At 40.4% G+C, this 13,425-nt stretch overlaps 1 protein-coding gene across 2 annotated transcripts in view; it reads left to right on the top strand.

Moving 5' to 3' along the window:
- Window positions 1-19: 19 nt before the first annotated feature.
- RGL1 (ral guanine nucleotide dissociation stimulator-like 1) overlaps window positions 20-13,425 on the top strand; it is a 78,290-nt gene continuing 64,884 nt past the window's right edge. For both annotated transcript variants that reach the window (XM_009884313.1, XM_009884322.1), the window contains exons 1-2: window positions 20-46; window positions 1,007-1,117. In XM_009884313.1, coding sequence (XP_009882615.1) covers window positions 20-46; window positions 1,007-1,117 — 138 coding nt within the window. The remainder of the gene's footprint in view (window positions 47-1,006; window positions 1,118-13,425) is intronic.

Here is a 13,425-nt window from a genome sequence, read left to right on the forward strand (position 1 = left end):
GCCCGGGAAGGCATCGAGAATGAAATTGCTGTGGAAAGCTAAAATGGTAACCGGGTGTCCCGTCCCCCCCTCCCCTTCCCCTGCCTGCGGGGTGCCGGTGTCCGCGGGGTGGCCGGGCGCGCCGCCCGCTGCTTCCCGGAGCCTCTCTGCTCTTCCTCGCTTCCGAGTGATGCTTATCTTCACGAGTAACTGTGTGTGTGTGTGCCTGACACGGGGAGGATGAAGGGAGTGCTCCTGAGAGGGAAGTTAAACGAGTCTCTTTGGAGAAATTCAGATGCATGTTGTCTGTCTGCTTTGCAGCGGATTGCGTTCTTTTGTATTGCTAATAATCTAGGAAATGAGGAGTCATTGCAGCACATGTTCTGTTAAAGTTTGGAAGACGTTGCACTTCTTTTTTTCTCATCCGCTTTCTATTATTTGTGAGTTTTAAAGCCTCGACTCTGCAAAGTTTTTTGTAGCTTGAAATAATAGGTTTTGGAAAGGCAAACCACAAGCGCTTTAGATCCCTCCTGTCAAAAGAAATAAAGGGTTGCTCTATTTTAAATGCTTGTTATCGTCAAAGTTTAAAGGCTGTCTGCCTAAGTAATTCAACGGTTTTAAAAAGTGCAATTCCTTCCATAAATGAAAGGCCAAAGAGATTAATTGCTTCAGAAAAGGGGGGAGGGAGAGTGAAGAGAAGACTGCTAATCAAAACCAAACTATTTCCTTAGAAAAGACTTTATACAACTATTTAAAATATGTGCTAGTCTAGGAAAAATAGTTAAATGGAAAGTCAGGGTATCTTGATACCACAGGAAAGGACAACTTGCCAAGAATATCTCCAGTGTTCCCTCAGTCTAAAAGTATCCTGTATTGCTTTGATTGTTGTATTTACTTTGCGTAGCCCATCTTCTGCCTTCAGCTCTGCATGAAGCAGTAGAGCACCTGGTATAGATTGTGGTTAGCAGAAGAGGGAAAACGTTCCTTTCTCTCTCTTATTTTTTTTTGTTTCCCCTTTTCCTGGCAGACCACAATTCAGGACGGGGGTGAAGAGGTGGAAGATGGAGCTGTTTACAATGTCACCCTGAAAAGAGTGCAGATTCAGCAGGCTGCCAACAAAGGAGCAAGATGGCTAGGGGTAAGTAAGGCTGACGCGGTGCCATTTTGGAAGGCTGCTCATGGACTTTGGAGCCCGCTCCAGGGAGCTGAATTCCACACAAATCGTTGTGATATTAACTTTTAACACTGACTGCTCTCACTATTTAAAAACCAACCAATTAACCAAACCAAAATACTGAAGTTGTCTCTCTGGGTCATCAGAAATAACTCTCTCCTTGTGTTGACTCTTCCTCTTTTCTTGACATGTAAAAAAGATTTGCCCAGCTGTGGCCATGGATCAGATGATACTTAGTGCAGAAATAAGGATCTTAGCTTATGACCTGAGAAGCTGAACATTTAACAGTTATTTCAGACTGGGCTATAGCCCATTTCTGCTGTTAGGAACCTATCTCAGTTCTCCCAAACAAATAGTCTTAGTGTTTTGACTAATGAAGCTATCCCAAAAGTTAGCAGAAACTTCCTCAAAACTTACATGAATGTAGGTTTGAGTCTTACTTTTGCATTGCTCTCTCAGCCAGATGAGAAACTAATTGTCTGCATTTCTGCAAGAATTACAGCTCTGTACTGTTTTTCAAAGGTCTGTTTCAAAGCATGAAGGCTTTAGCGGTGAGTAAAAGGAGCTTAAATGCACACGCACTCAATTTGGCATGCTGCTGAGTGCCTTCACCTTTGTCAGGCCAAGTCCCCAGCTGATATAAAATGTCCTCACTTCACTGGAATCAGTGCAGCTGTGGCAGTTTGAGCCAGATCTTCAGGAGGTGGCTATAACTTTCATATTACTTTGTTATGTTTATATATTTTCTTTAGGATCAAAGATAATAATATAAGAACTTGGTTTGATGTAGTGTCCAGGTTGGTATTTTAAAGACTTTTAAAACTGCCCTGAGACTTATATCAAAACATTTTCTTGTGAAGTTCCATGACATAAAGCAATACAGCCGTGCTGAAACCACAGTCAAGAAAGATAAGCAAACTCTACCCTGATAGTGCTTAGAATCTCCCCTTCCCATGTTTCCAAGAAGTATATGGAGTTCTAATCAGAACAGATAATTTAAAATCCACTTCCGCTGAGTGGCAGGTTTCCCATCTCTGCCTCCTTTTTTTTACCAGGAAAAATATTAGAAAGTACTTTTGAGCTCCTTTAAATTTCCCGGCTGGTGGTTTTCTGTAAGAGGTGGAGATCATTCTGAATGTGTCTGTGTCCCATAAATGTACTTTAGAAATGCAGAATTTTATCCTCTTTCAGCTGTGTTGTTCCTTATACGTGGAAGGAGTTTGCCAGCTCTTGGTCATATTCTCAAAGGAAGAGTGCATATGTGTTCCTGAGATCATCACCACAGCTGATGGTGCCGATCTTAACAGGAGGACAAGGGACTGCAAAGTCACGGAGGTGACTTTTGGCTTTCTGTGGCTAGTGTTAGTTTTTTCAGGTCAGAATCGAGCCCTGTTTGTGGGGAAGGAGGCAGTGTGTCAGAAGTCTGCACCTGTTCCGGGTATAAATTGGTGACTTCAGCTTCCAGGCTGCTGTCTTTCATGAGCAAAAAATCTCATGCATATTATTTAAAAATATTTTTAAACATATGGGCTGTTTTTTTCCCTTAAGCTTTTCAGAACATAAAATATTTTAAGCTCTTTTTGTGATCTTGTTTTATTAATGGCTTTACTGTGGTTCTAAAGTCAATAAATAGCCTCTAACCCAGAACATTATTTATGAATAGCTATCCCTGCTGCCAGCAGTTTTGCCTTGAAAAGCATAACTGTCTGTTTTATAATTGTCATCAGGTGACTTTTTTTTTTAATCTGGAGTTTATAGGGATTTATGATGTTAATTTTTTTTTTCTATGCTTTGAAAGTCATAGCACTAAATTAAGCTGTTGGATTTATCAATTTTGGTCTTAATTTTTTGATGGTGCTCTAAGTCAGGCTTAGGTTGAAGGCTCAAGGTCAACTGAAGAGTATGTGAACAACCTATTTGTACATCAGCAAGTATTGAGCCTTCATTGTAACAAATATAGTAACTCTGTTACTAATTATTTGCATGAGTGACTTTACTTTTAAAAAGTTACTTTTTCAGTGTCAGTTTGTGTCCTAAGGTCTACTTAGCGGTTTGACCTCCTCTGAGGCACTGAGCTTACGGTGGTTTATTGGTGCAGGCGAAGTTCCTTGTGACTTGAAAAGCCCAAGTCTTTTAAAACCTCGATGTTGGATGTGGCTATTAAATATTGTGTGATATCAGAGCAGAGGTTTGATCCAGCAGTTCCATAGTGGTCAGTTCTTAGTGATGCTGCATTTGTAAAGTGATTTGGAGGCTTTTCAGCTGAAAAGTGTGATGCAGATCTAACTGAAAATTTCATGGAACATACATTGAAAGGAATAGAAAAGGTCTTATTTATTCTGAGTGTGTTGGGATTTATTACCAATTCCTTTAATTACTGAGCAGCTTGAAATCTTGCTTAAATACTCTCTTGTACAGATACCAGTAAGTGACTGAACCTAGATCTGTTATGTTTTGAGAAGTCTAACAAACCTTTCTTAAAACTCTTTATCCTAAGAACCCATCCAGGGTTCTTGAATGGTTGGCCCTGTTATGAGACAATGGTCTGTTTAAAAGCCAATCATAAGATTACAGCTTAAGCACGATAAACACTTCCCTATTTAAATACAGAAGTGTCTCTCTTGTGTTTCAAAATTCTACAATTAATACAAGAACAAAAACCAAACAGGCTGTGACTTATGCAGTCATCAGCAGTTCCATAACTTTCAAAAGTGTGAAGCATTTGTATAAACACCAAATTTCTTAGCTTTAAATTTAAGTAGACTTCAAAGGATGCCAATAATTGCTACTGGTTTTGTCACTAAATACTTAGTCACTAAATATTTAGTGAAGCTTAAGACTTTAGGCACTACAGTATTATGAAATATTAAAAGCCCTAGTAGTAGCTTAGTATTGTGATAGACAAAAGCACTATCCTGACTAAAAAGAACTTACAGAATAAGCATCAAATGAGGCTTGTCTGTACACATATGTTGTCTTAGCTGATGATTGGAATCCAAGGCAGTGGTATCAATTTTTTGGTCTGTTTTTTCTCAAGTTATTTGTAGACATCAAGGCAATGGAGAGTCTTAAAAAAACCCATCAAACTCAAATGAAACTTATGGAGACATTGGGAGAGAATACCTCCCAAGCACAATAGGTTCAACACAAGAAAGCACGAAGGCTTTTTTTTGAAAATAAAGTGGGTTTTGGTGTCTCTAGGACCTTGAGAGAGATGATGTAGAGATTGGGAACAAGCCACGAAGGCCACGGAAACTGAGACACGTGGCCAAACTTCTTTGTGAGAGAGAAGGATGGAGAAGTAGAGATTTGTATATATGGGTGGCATGCTTAAAAGAGGGGGTGAGGAGAATGTTTTCTGCAGCAGGCTTTTGAGTAGACATTCAGCACCATTTTGAATGGCATTACGTCAGGCTAGAGAAAAAGGCATATCGGTAACTGGAATAGAAGGTTTGAGAGTGCAGCAAGGAATTTTAATGATGTGGCTAGAAAGAGAAGGTTGTATTTTAAAACTATGACACAGAAAGAACCTGCAAAATGAGACTCAGCTTACCTCTGAAGATGCAAAGACAGCCCATAGGGAGGCTGGCACCCTAGGTGTCAAACAGGATGATGCTATTGTCCATGAAGAAAAGGCAACAAAGCAGAAAAGGCAGGTGAAAAGTTTAGAGTTCTGTAGGGTTTTTTGATCTTGAACTGACAGCCAGGTACCCATGAAATGAAAACAGAGACAAGCTGAATCATACTGTAGCCAGAAGCAGGTAAAAACAGTAAAGCAGTGGCTGTAAAAGTAGATCAGCTGCTAAACACCTGAATTTCTGTTGCCAGGAGCACTATGCTGACGGAGTATGAATGGCAATGGAAAAGGTGAACTCCAGTGATTTATTGTAAATAGTAAACTAAAAAGTAAACAGTTAGTAGAAAGACAAAGGAAAAAGCAGCAGGTAGAGAAGTGGAGAGATGGGGAGAATGATTAAGAGGTGAGAGACTGAAAGAGATTTTTAATAGGAGAGTGATGGGACTATGGAAGGCAAATGGTACAAGAGAAAGCAGTATGAGGTGGGATTTGATCCACTGGACAAGTGAAAGAATCAGAGGAGGACCACAGGAAAGAAACTTCTGCACTTGTTAAATGGTAGAAATGAGAACTGTTCAAGGGGTCCCTTGCAAGGATTTACAAGGGCTGAAAAATTTGAGGAGCTGGGACTGCAGATGTGGAATGAGATCAAGTTGAAATACTGGAATTGCTCGACTAAGGAGTTGACAAAATTGGAGAAAGAGGGGACAGAAAAAAGGCCTTTCTAGTGAAGGCAATTGGCCTAGTTGTTGTGTTTGTGCCAAATGCTAGTATAGCCATACACTGAAGATGCACCAGGACTAGGGGCTAGTAGAATGGGCCTTACAGTGATGGAAAGAGAAAAGAATGAATGGTGTAAGACAATAAGGCAGGAAGAAAATGAATGACCGTATAAATAACAAAGGGGCAAGTAAGGGAGTGGTTTAAGGTGATCTGGATAGGTGAATGGTCTTGGCAACTGACAAGAATTGAACCACAGCAGTAGATACTATTGCCAGCTCATTCCTTCATCAGATATAACTGATCCCATAGGAGGTGATGCTGTGTCAGCAGGGTTTACCTTAAATTTGTTTTCAGGACATGATTACATTTTCTAGAAAGGTAAGTAGAGTAGATCTGTGAGATGCTTAGCTTTACAGTGGTACACTTGGAAACTCTGGGAAGTATTTGTGAAATCAAGTGGAGTAGGAAGTTCAGATAGTTGAATGTGTGAACTTGGAAGTATGTGAGTCAAAACAGCAAATGACTTCTAGTTTGGACAAGGGGAAAAAACTTTCAGAAGTTTTCTTCAGAAGAAGAAGGAATAATAATCTAATTTTTTTCTTTTTTTTTTTTTTTGGTAGGAATTAGGTTTTGACAAATAGAGAAAAGCTCTTGTCAGCAGAAAAAGCTGCATCTAAGAGTTCAAATAAGAGTTGCCAAAAGTCAAGCCTTACAAAGCAAATGAAAACAAACAGCTAAAGGTTTGCCAGCCATATAAGAACAGCAAAAAAATGTATGCTTCACAGACAGAATGAGATAGGAATTAAAGTTAATCTACATATAACCCAAAAAACTAAATAAATTTTTGCCTATTTTCTATAAAGATGACAAAGATGAACCTGGAAGTTGGTAATGACGGCATATGGTGCTTTCACATGTCTTTGTTTTGTCTTTGCCTAAGAGCTTGATGTGTGCCCACACTGGGCAGCTGGTAGTGTCCAGGCCAGAACTACAAAGGAACTTGTGTATGAAATGATAGTTGAGCAGCAGGGAGTTTTAATTCATCTGTCAAGTGAGAAATGACATTGTATGACTTGAGAACAACAGTAGTGCCTTCATTTGGCGTGGGGGAGGTGTGGTCCAGGTAGGTAGGAGATATTTGTCTTGCGAAGATAACTCATCTTCTGGATTTAAAAAGGCTGTGGGTTTAATCTATTTGTTTGAAAGTCTGCTTTTGAAATCACTCAAAAAAGTTAGTCTCTGGAGAGGCTGAGGAATTATAAGGTAGGTGAAGGACCTGTTGAAGAAGAGCTGCTGCTGCAGCTCAAGCTGAAAGAGGGACTTTTGGTCTGGAGACAGGTGCCTACGGGAGGTCTACATGGGTCAGTCTTGCGACTGAACTGCTGTCATGTGTTCATTAGGGTCAGTGACATAAAAACAGAAGCATGCTGACAAAATCTGATGGTCTGGCAGAGGAAGAAAACACCTGAAGGATGGAAATATCCTACAGGCTGACATTCAGGATTGCTGTTACAGAAGTGGGTTGAAATAAGGAAGCACAGAATGCAAAGGCATGTTTGTGAACGAACTAAAATAATTTCTGCTATAGAAATTCCCTATACACCCTTCCAGCTTTCGGTGTATTAGTCAATCACAGGATACGTGAGACACCAGCATGATGCAAAACAGAAAAGGCAAACGTGATGCTCAGTTATTTCAGATTATTGCCAGAAGAGATGAGAAGCGTGAACCCCCTTGTAGAGTGTCCTGGCTCACAATCTCTAATTCTGGTCATTTTTGAGAAAGTTGATTTAAACTGGAAGGAAGACAGGAGAGGGCTTTTTGGGATCATCAAGAAAATTATGAATATGCCTGATTATAATCTGAAGACTATAGCTTAGTTAGGTTAACAAAATGAAGGTTTAGGGAGTATGCAATTAATACCTATAAAAAAAAAAACCTGCAAAGTAAGCACAAGGGAGGGAAAAGAACCATTCACACCATCTATAGAGTGGTGTATAAGTTGTTAGAAATTAGAAGAAAGTTTCAAATCGTCAGAGCAATGAGATAGTGGAGTGGTGATCCAGCAGGAGTGAAGGAAGCAAAGAATTCAACAGCACCAACATTGGAGCTGGATCAGGTGGTGAAGAGGATTATAAGGTAAATTTAAGGTAGGCAGTGGTGCTAGTCTCTGCGGCTGCTGGAGAGACCAGAACGTGAGGTAGAGGTTGCTGTCAAATTTCAGATTTGAAGTTGTTGTTCTAAAGGCAGTGAGAGAAGGGCTGGTGGCAGTGAGGAGTACAGCAGGGAGGGGAGGAGGTGGATGAAGAGAGTGCCTTGTTTGTGCAGATGTCTGAACACACACTGGGAAGTGGAATATGGAGAAGTGGATGCAGAAATGTAACAGAGAGGTGTTAGAAAATGTTGGTGTGGAACTGGAGGAGGGCAGACAGTGGTATAAGAAGAATAGAGCAGATGCAGTGCCACAGAAAAGGAGCAGTGAAAGGCATGGGTGTGGCATGGGCAGATCAACATGAAGATTACAAAAATGAAAAGCAAACAAGGGTTTTTAAAATGCTATGAAGTGACTTTTGTAGACCTCCCTGTTAACCAGCTAGAGTGCTTTATCTCACCTTTCCAAGGGTTAGGGAGGGTTGGGCACTTGAGAAATCTGAGGGAAGCAGTGAGGAATAAGTCTTTGAGACAGGAGGTGCTCCCTGATGCCTGCAGATGTTTTCCTATCATAATCCTTTATCTGGGAAGGAGTGAGGAAGAGACCTGCACTCTGCCTCTGGAGTTTTTACTGGGGCAGGTCACAGGAAATGCAGCCAGGAACAGGAGTTCCCCCAAGCCTCTGTGTACCAGAGGAAGCCTTTAGAGACTGTATCTCTACATCTTAAGAGATTGCTAAGCTTTCAGAGCCAGTCCTCAAGCATCGAGTTTCTTGCCCTACTGAAGGATGACACAGACTGCTCTTCCTTTGAGTTTTGGATATCCAGATAACTATGTTCCCTCATGGCCAGTGCTGCCTAGTTTAGTTAACCATTAGTTACATGTCTACAGCAGATTTTAGATCCATATTTTTTTCTTTCTGCTTGCCTTTTTTTTTTTTTTTTTTTTTTTTGACCATTCCTAAATTTCAGGTAGGGACTGATGCAAAACTTTTTGTCTCAAGGTGTCTTCAATGCCATAACACTGGGTGTATAGCAGAACGTGTTCTTCCAAAACTAAAAATGAACTGCTGTAGAAGGGTGCTTTAAATACCTTCAAAACTCTGAAAGGGGAAAAGCCAAACAGTACCAAATCAGTCATTAAATACTTCTGTGACTTCTTAACATGGATATTATTTGATAACTACTTTTTCTGAGAGTTTTGTGGTGTTTTGAAACCTAATTTTGAATGATTGTCTCAACTGCATATTGCATATGACTGCAAGTTTGGCTTCTAAACACCGCTGCAGTCACATACATTGGCAGGAAGCTTGTGTTGGAGAGTTCAGTCAGAAAAACATTACAAAAAAGTCTAACTACTCTGTATCCCACTTTGGACCTAGGACATAACCTTCTTTTCACTTGAATAATAAGTCAGAAAATAAGTTTTAGTTTGGATTTTTTTTCTTTCCAAAACTGGTGTCCTAAATATGGTTTGAGGTTCAAATGGTGCTTGGAACTATCAACATTTTTGGAACATGAAAAACCTCAAATTTTCTCTGAGCCTGCTCCTGCCCTCCCATATGCCCCTCTAAGCCAGCTCTGTGATCTCTTTTTTTATCTTACTCTTAGGTCCTAGATGTTCTGGTCAAGTGTAGTTTCCTGTGCAACCAGCAGGCAAGGGCTTGGCTGATCTTTGTCTTTGCTGCAGCTTGCTGTTTTGTCTCTTGATTTATAGCATATGTTGGTCCCTTTTGGCTAAATCAGACTCTTTGGAATCAGGTTCTTGCAGCCTGTCCCAACCACCCAGACCAAAGCCAGGGTGTCGTTCTGACCGTATGTTTGGCAGAAACAGAAAAGCAGTTCCCAAGGAGCTGACAGGCTTCCCTACAGAAACTGGGTTGCACTATTGTCTGCTCTGAATGCTGTCTTCTCTGAGGAACTGTCTTGGAGATGGAGAAGGAAGAAAGATGAGGTGTGCTCATGTTGATTTTGCATGGTGGAAGATGCCTCTCAACTGCTGGAGACCCACAAAGAAGATTTCAGAGGGAACTGAATGATTATGTCTGTAGACAGGTGCATAGTTATCAAAAAGAAAGCCTTGACATCTCATTCAGCTTGCCTTTTGGTTTTGAGAAGGCTCTTTCCTCCTATCCTTTCCTTCAGTTGCGGGCATAATAGTACCATAGCATCATAGCACTCATTAATGACTTCTTATGGAATATTTTTCTCCTTGCTTCCTGGTTCAGGCACAGATCTCTGCTCCAGGGATATCCTAAGTAGCACTCTTCGATGCAGTCATCAGCTGGGTAATAGAGGCTATGTGTGGAACAGACACTTAAAAATGAAACCTGAGCTTATTATGAGTTTTCAAATGGAAGCCTGAAATGTTAGTCTTTTACTTTCCCAGTTCCAAATACAAAATGCATGATGAGAAGGGTACCTGACTTTGTAGCACAGTATCATGCTCTCAGTTGAGTTTAAAACTTCCCATTCCAAGCTGTCAAAGGGTGTCAGGACGGCAGTGCTTTAATCTTGAGGTGTTATTAACACTGAGTTAAGGCTGTACGATACTCCTGTGAGGCCACACGGAACTAGGGAGAGTGACACAGGCAGCCTCCCTTCCTACAGGGCTGTGCAGAGACATCTCTTGCTAATAATTGTTATATAAAGTGGAACAGCAAGAGGTCAGGGAGGCCTCTTGAGCAAAAGTTGCTGGACACTGCACTGTTCTGGTTTTGCACTGGTTGCGTGTGACTGCATTTTGGAAATCTCATAGCCAGCTTGCTTATGTATGAAAACTTGTGTTTGGCATGCTTTCAATTTACCTGTGACATGTAGGAATATAATGACATCCTGTACTACAATTGATCTCCACTGGGAATTCCTCCAGTAGCCAGGATCCTGTCTTTTTAAACTCTACTTCTTGGATTGTAGAGGTTCTCCCTGAATTATAGGGTCTTAACTGTCTTGCTGGTAACATCACCGAATGTTATCTTGCTTGCTTTCTCAAGAATAAATAAGTGAAAGGAATAACAACAACAACAACAACAAAAATCAGATTGCTCTGCAAAGAAACTGGCATTTTCTTTCTGAATGCTAGAAGATCTAGGTCACTTGTTGGGTTAAAGAAGTGTTGGCAAGGAATGTGGCTATGTGTCATCGGAAAGCCTGGGAGAAGCAGCATATGAACTGGACTGAGATGCTGTAAAGAGAATAGCCCTGGAGAAACCATTAGTTTTACAGTTTTGGTTTTGATGTTTTCATTTTAGAAACAGGCTGAAGCATTGCGAGCATGTTAGTCACGCTTGGATTTAAATTTAGCCTTGGTAAAGCTAATTAAAAATACGTTTAGTGACAGTGTGTAAATGCATGCTTTGAACTTGCATCTTTTACTACTACTGTAGCAATCTATTTTCTAAATATATAGCTTCCTGTAGCCAGCACTGTAAGGGGGTACAGCTGTGTGAAGAAATGAGCGCAAAGTGATCAGATCATGGCCTAGCCCCTTGAAGAAAATGGGGTTTCCTTGTATGAAAGGGGTAGATGAATGCTAACTCAGTGTGAATCCTGTTCTTCCTTGTCTTTCTGTAGCCAGTGTGTAGTACTTTGTAAACCAGAGGCAAAATGTGTGTGATGCCTTACTGTTGTTTATCACCCCAGTAAGATAGTATCAGAGATTGTAAAACATTATCTTTATGCATAAGATCTCTCTTTTTTAGACACCAGAAAAACAGTGTCCCTCCTGCATTTGGACTTAGTAGGTTGCTCAGACAGCAGCAAAGCTGCCTTTATCCAGTGGATGTGTCCCAGGTTGATAGACCATTCTTTGAACACTGGGATGATACTCTGATATGTTTTATTTGCATACTTTTCTCTGTCTCCTCTCAGTTAACACATACACGTCTAGACCTCCTTCTTAAAGGACTAAGCAGCTGACCAGTAGTTGTCTTCAGGGAGTTGTCGTGGTTTGCCCCTGCAGGTTTCCAGAACACTTTTTGCCCTTGATTCGCCCCCAAAATGCCCTATTTTTGTGTTCTCACTTTATGAGAAGTGACTTGTAGTTCTTCATGGGTGGTACACCAGCATGTAGGTTTACATTTAGGGCCACACTATAAAATCTGCTTTATGTTTTTACACTTTCTGGAATAAGAATTTTATTGAGATGTATGTGAATGTGGAATTTTTTGGTTTGGTTGGGGTTTTTATAGTTTTAAAGCTATAGTGAGGAATAATGTGTTTTGGACATAGAAATCCACTTACTGTTTATTGAAGTCACCCTACCTTGGACCAAAATGAACTCCTGCTAGTGCTTGAATACAGCTGCACCTGCACAAATACAGTTCAGTTCAGTACCATGCCACCAATAATTTAGGGACCGTAAGGAAAGTAAAAACACGTCCAAGTGAAATGATAGTGATCTTGCATTCTTATAGCATCTTTCATCCACATAAATTTCAAAGCATGGCCACAAATTTTCACCAGACAGACTATGTGAAATATGTTGTAATGTAACATAGTACAAAAGTATGATTTGGGTGGGGCTTAAACCTCAGTAGCAGTGCTGTTTCCTGGGAGTTGGTAGAGTTCCCCTTTGTTTGAAGAGGTGGGGAAGAGAGGAGAAAAAAGTATTTCCGGGACACTGTGACTTTAAAAAGGCTATTTTTTGAGGCAGCCAAAGAAGTTGAAGCATTAGAAAAAGTTCTGGGGGAGATGGATTAGCTGTCAAATTTGCATGGTAATATTTATTTAGTGGCTTTATAATGTTATCACATGGATATCTTCTCCACATGTGGCATATGTGCCACAAGGAGCAGCTGCTTAACAAAGCACAGCAGCACACTGAAACCATTGAGGACCAGAAGTGAGTTAATTAAAACCACTTGGGGGGAAGACCTGGGCTTATGAGAGTCCAGAGTTCTGTGGAAGCATTTGCCTACCATGCAACAGCAGTTGCAAAAGCAAGCTCAAATATTAAGCTTAAGTGGGGAATGAATTGATGCTTAGAAAATACTACTAAGGAGATTACAGTAGCACCTCGCTTGTTCCCTCATCTCAAAGACAAGGGAACTAGTAAAGGGATCCACAGATGGGAAAGGATTGCTGGCATTTGGAGACACTTAATATGTGAGGACTGTTAAATGTGCTTCTTGGTGCAACTACAATTGATGTGCAGATTTAACAATAAGCACATTTGTTAAATCCTCACAAGATTGAGGCTCAATACTGGCAATGAATAGGACGATATAGTGAAGGCATTCAAAACAGTGAGTGGAGAAGGGACACTCCAGGGAGTGATCGGTGGGTTTGAAAGTGGGGGTGGGTGGAGAAGAAATGTGTAATTTTACATTGCATGTAATTAACCTGAAGGATTCATTGCTGAGTCCAGAATGATTCAGAAAGGATTAGACAATTATATAAATAAATAATAACAAATACATGAATACTGTATGAGATTTTGAACACCAGACATAACATTTTGTGATTTTTAGGTATAAAACAAACACCTCCTGCCTTTGAGAAGTGTCTCCCTTTAGACTGGTTATTCTGTGTGTTACGGGTGTTATTTTTTCACCCTCCTCTATAGCATCTGGCCATTGTCAGAGAGAAAAACCTACAGTTTAGTTTAAAATGACAATTATTATGTGTTGCTGTTTATAAAGTTCTGGTTTCAATTTGTTTGCAGCGAATATTTAACAAGGCAGAATAAAGTTGAACACAGGCACTCGCAAAAAGAATCATGAGAACTTTAATGTCCAGAAGATGTCAGGGCCATATTGCAACATAGTGTGGGAGTTTGTCGTGGGCCTGTTTTTCAGCAGTGCTGCAACCTCCTCCTGGTC

The sequence above is a fragment of the Charadrius vociferus genome, unplaced genomic scaffold, assembly GCF_000708025.1.
Source record: "Charadrius vociferus isolate BGI_N301 unplaced genomic scaffold, ASM70802v2 scaffold220, whole genome shotgun sequence".
NCBI lineage: Eukaryota > Metazoa > Chordata > Aves > Charadriiformes > Charadriidae > Charadrius > Charadrius vociferus.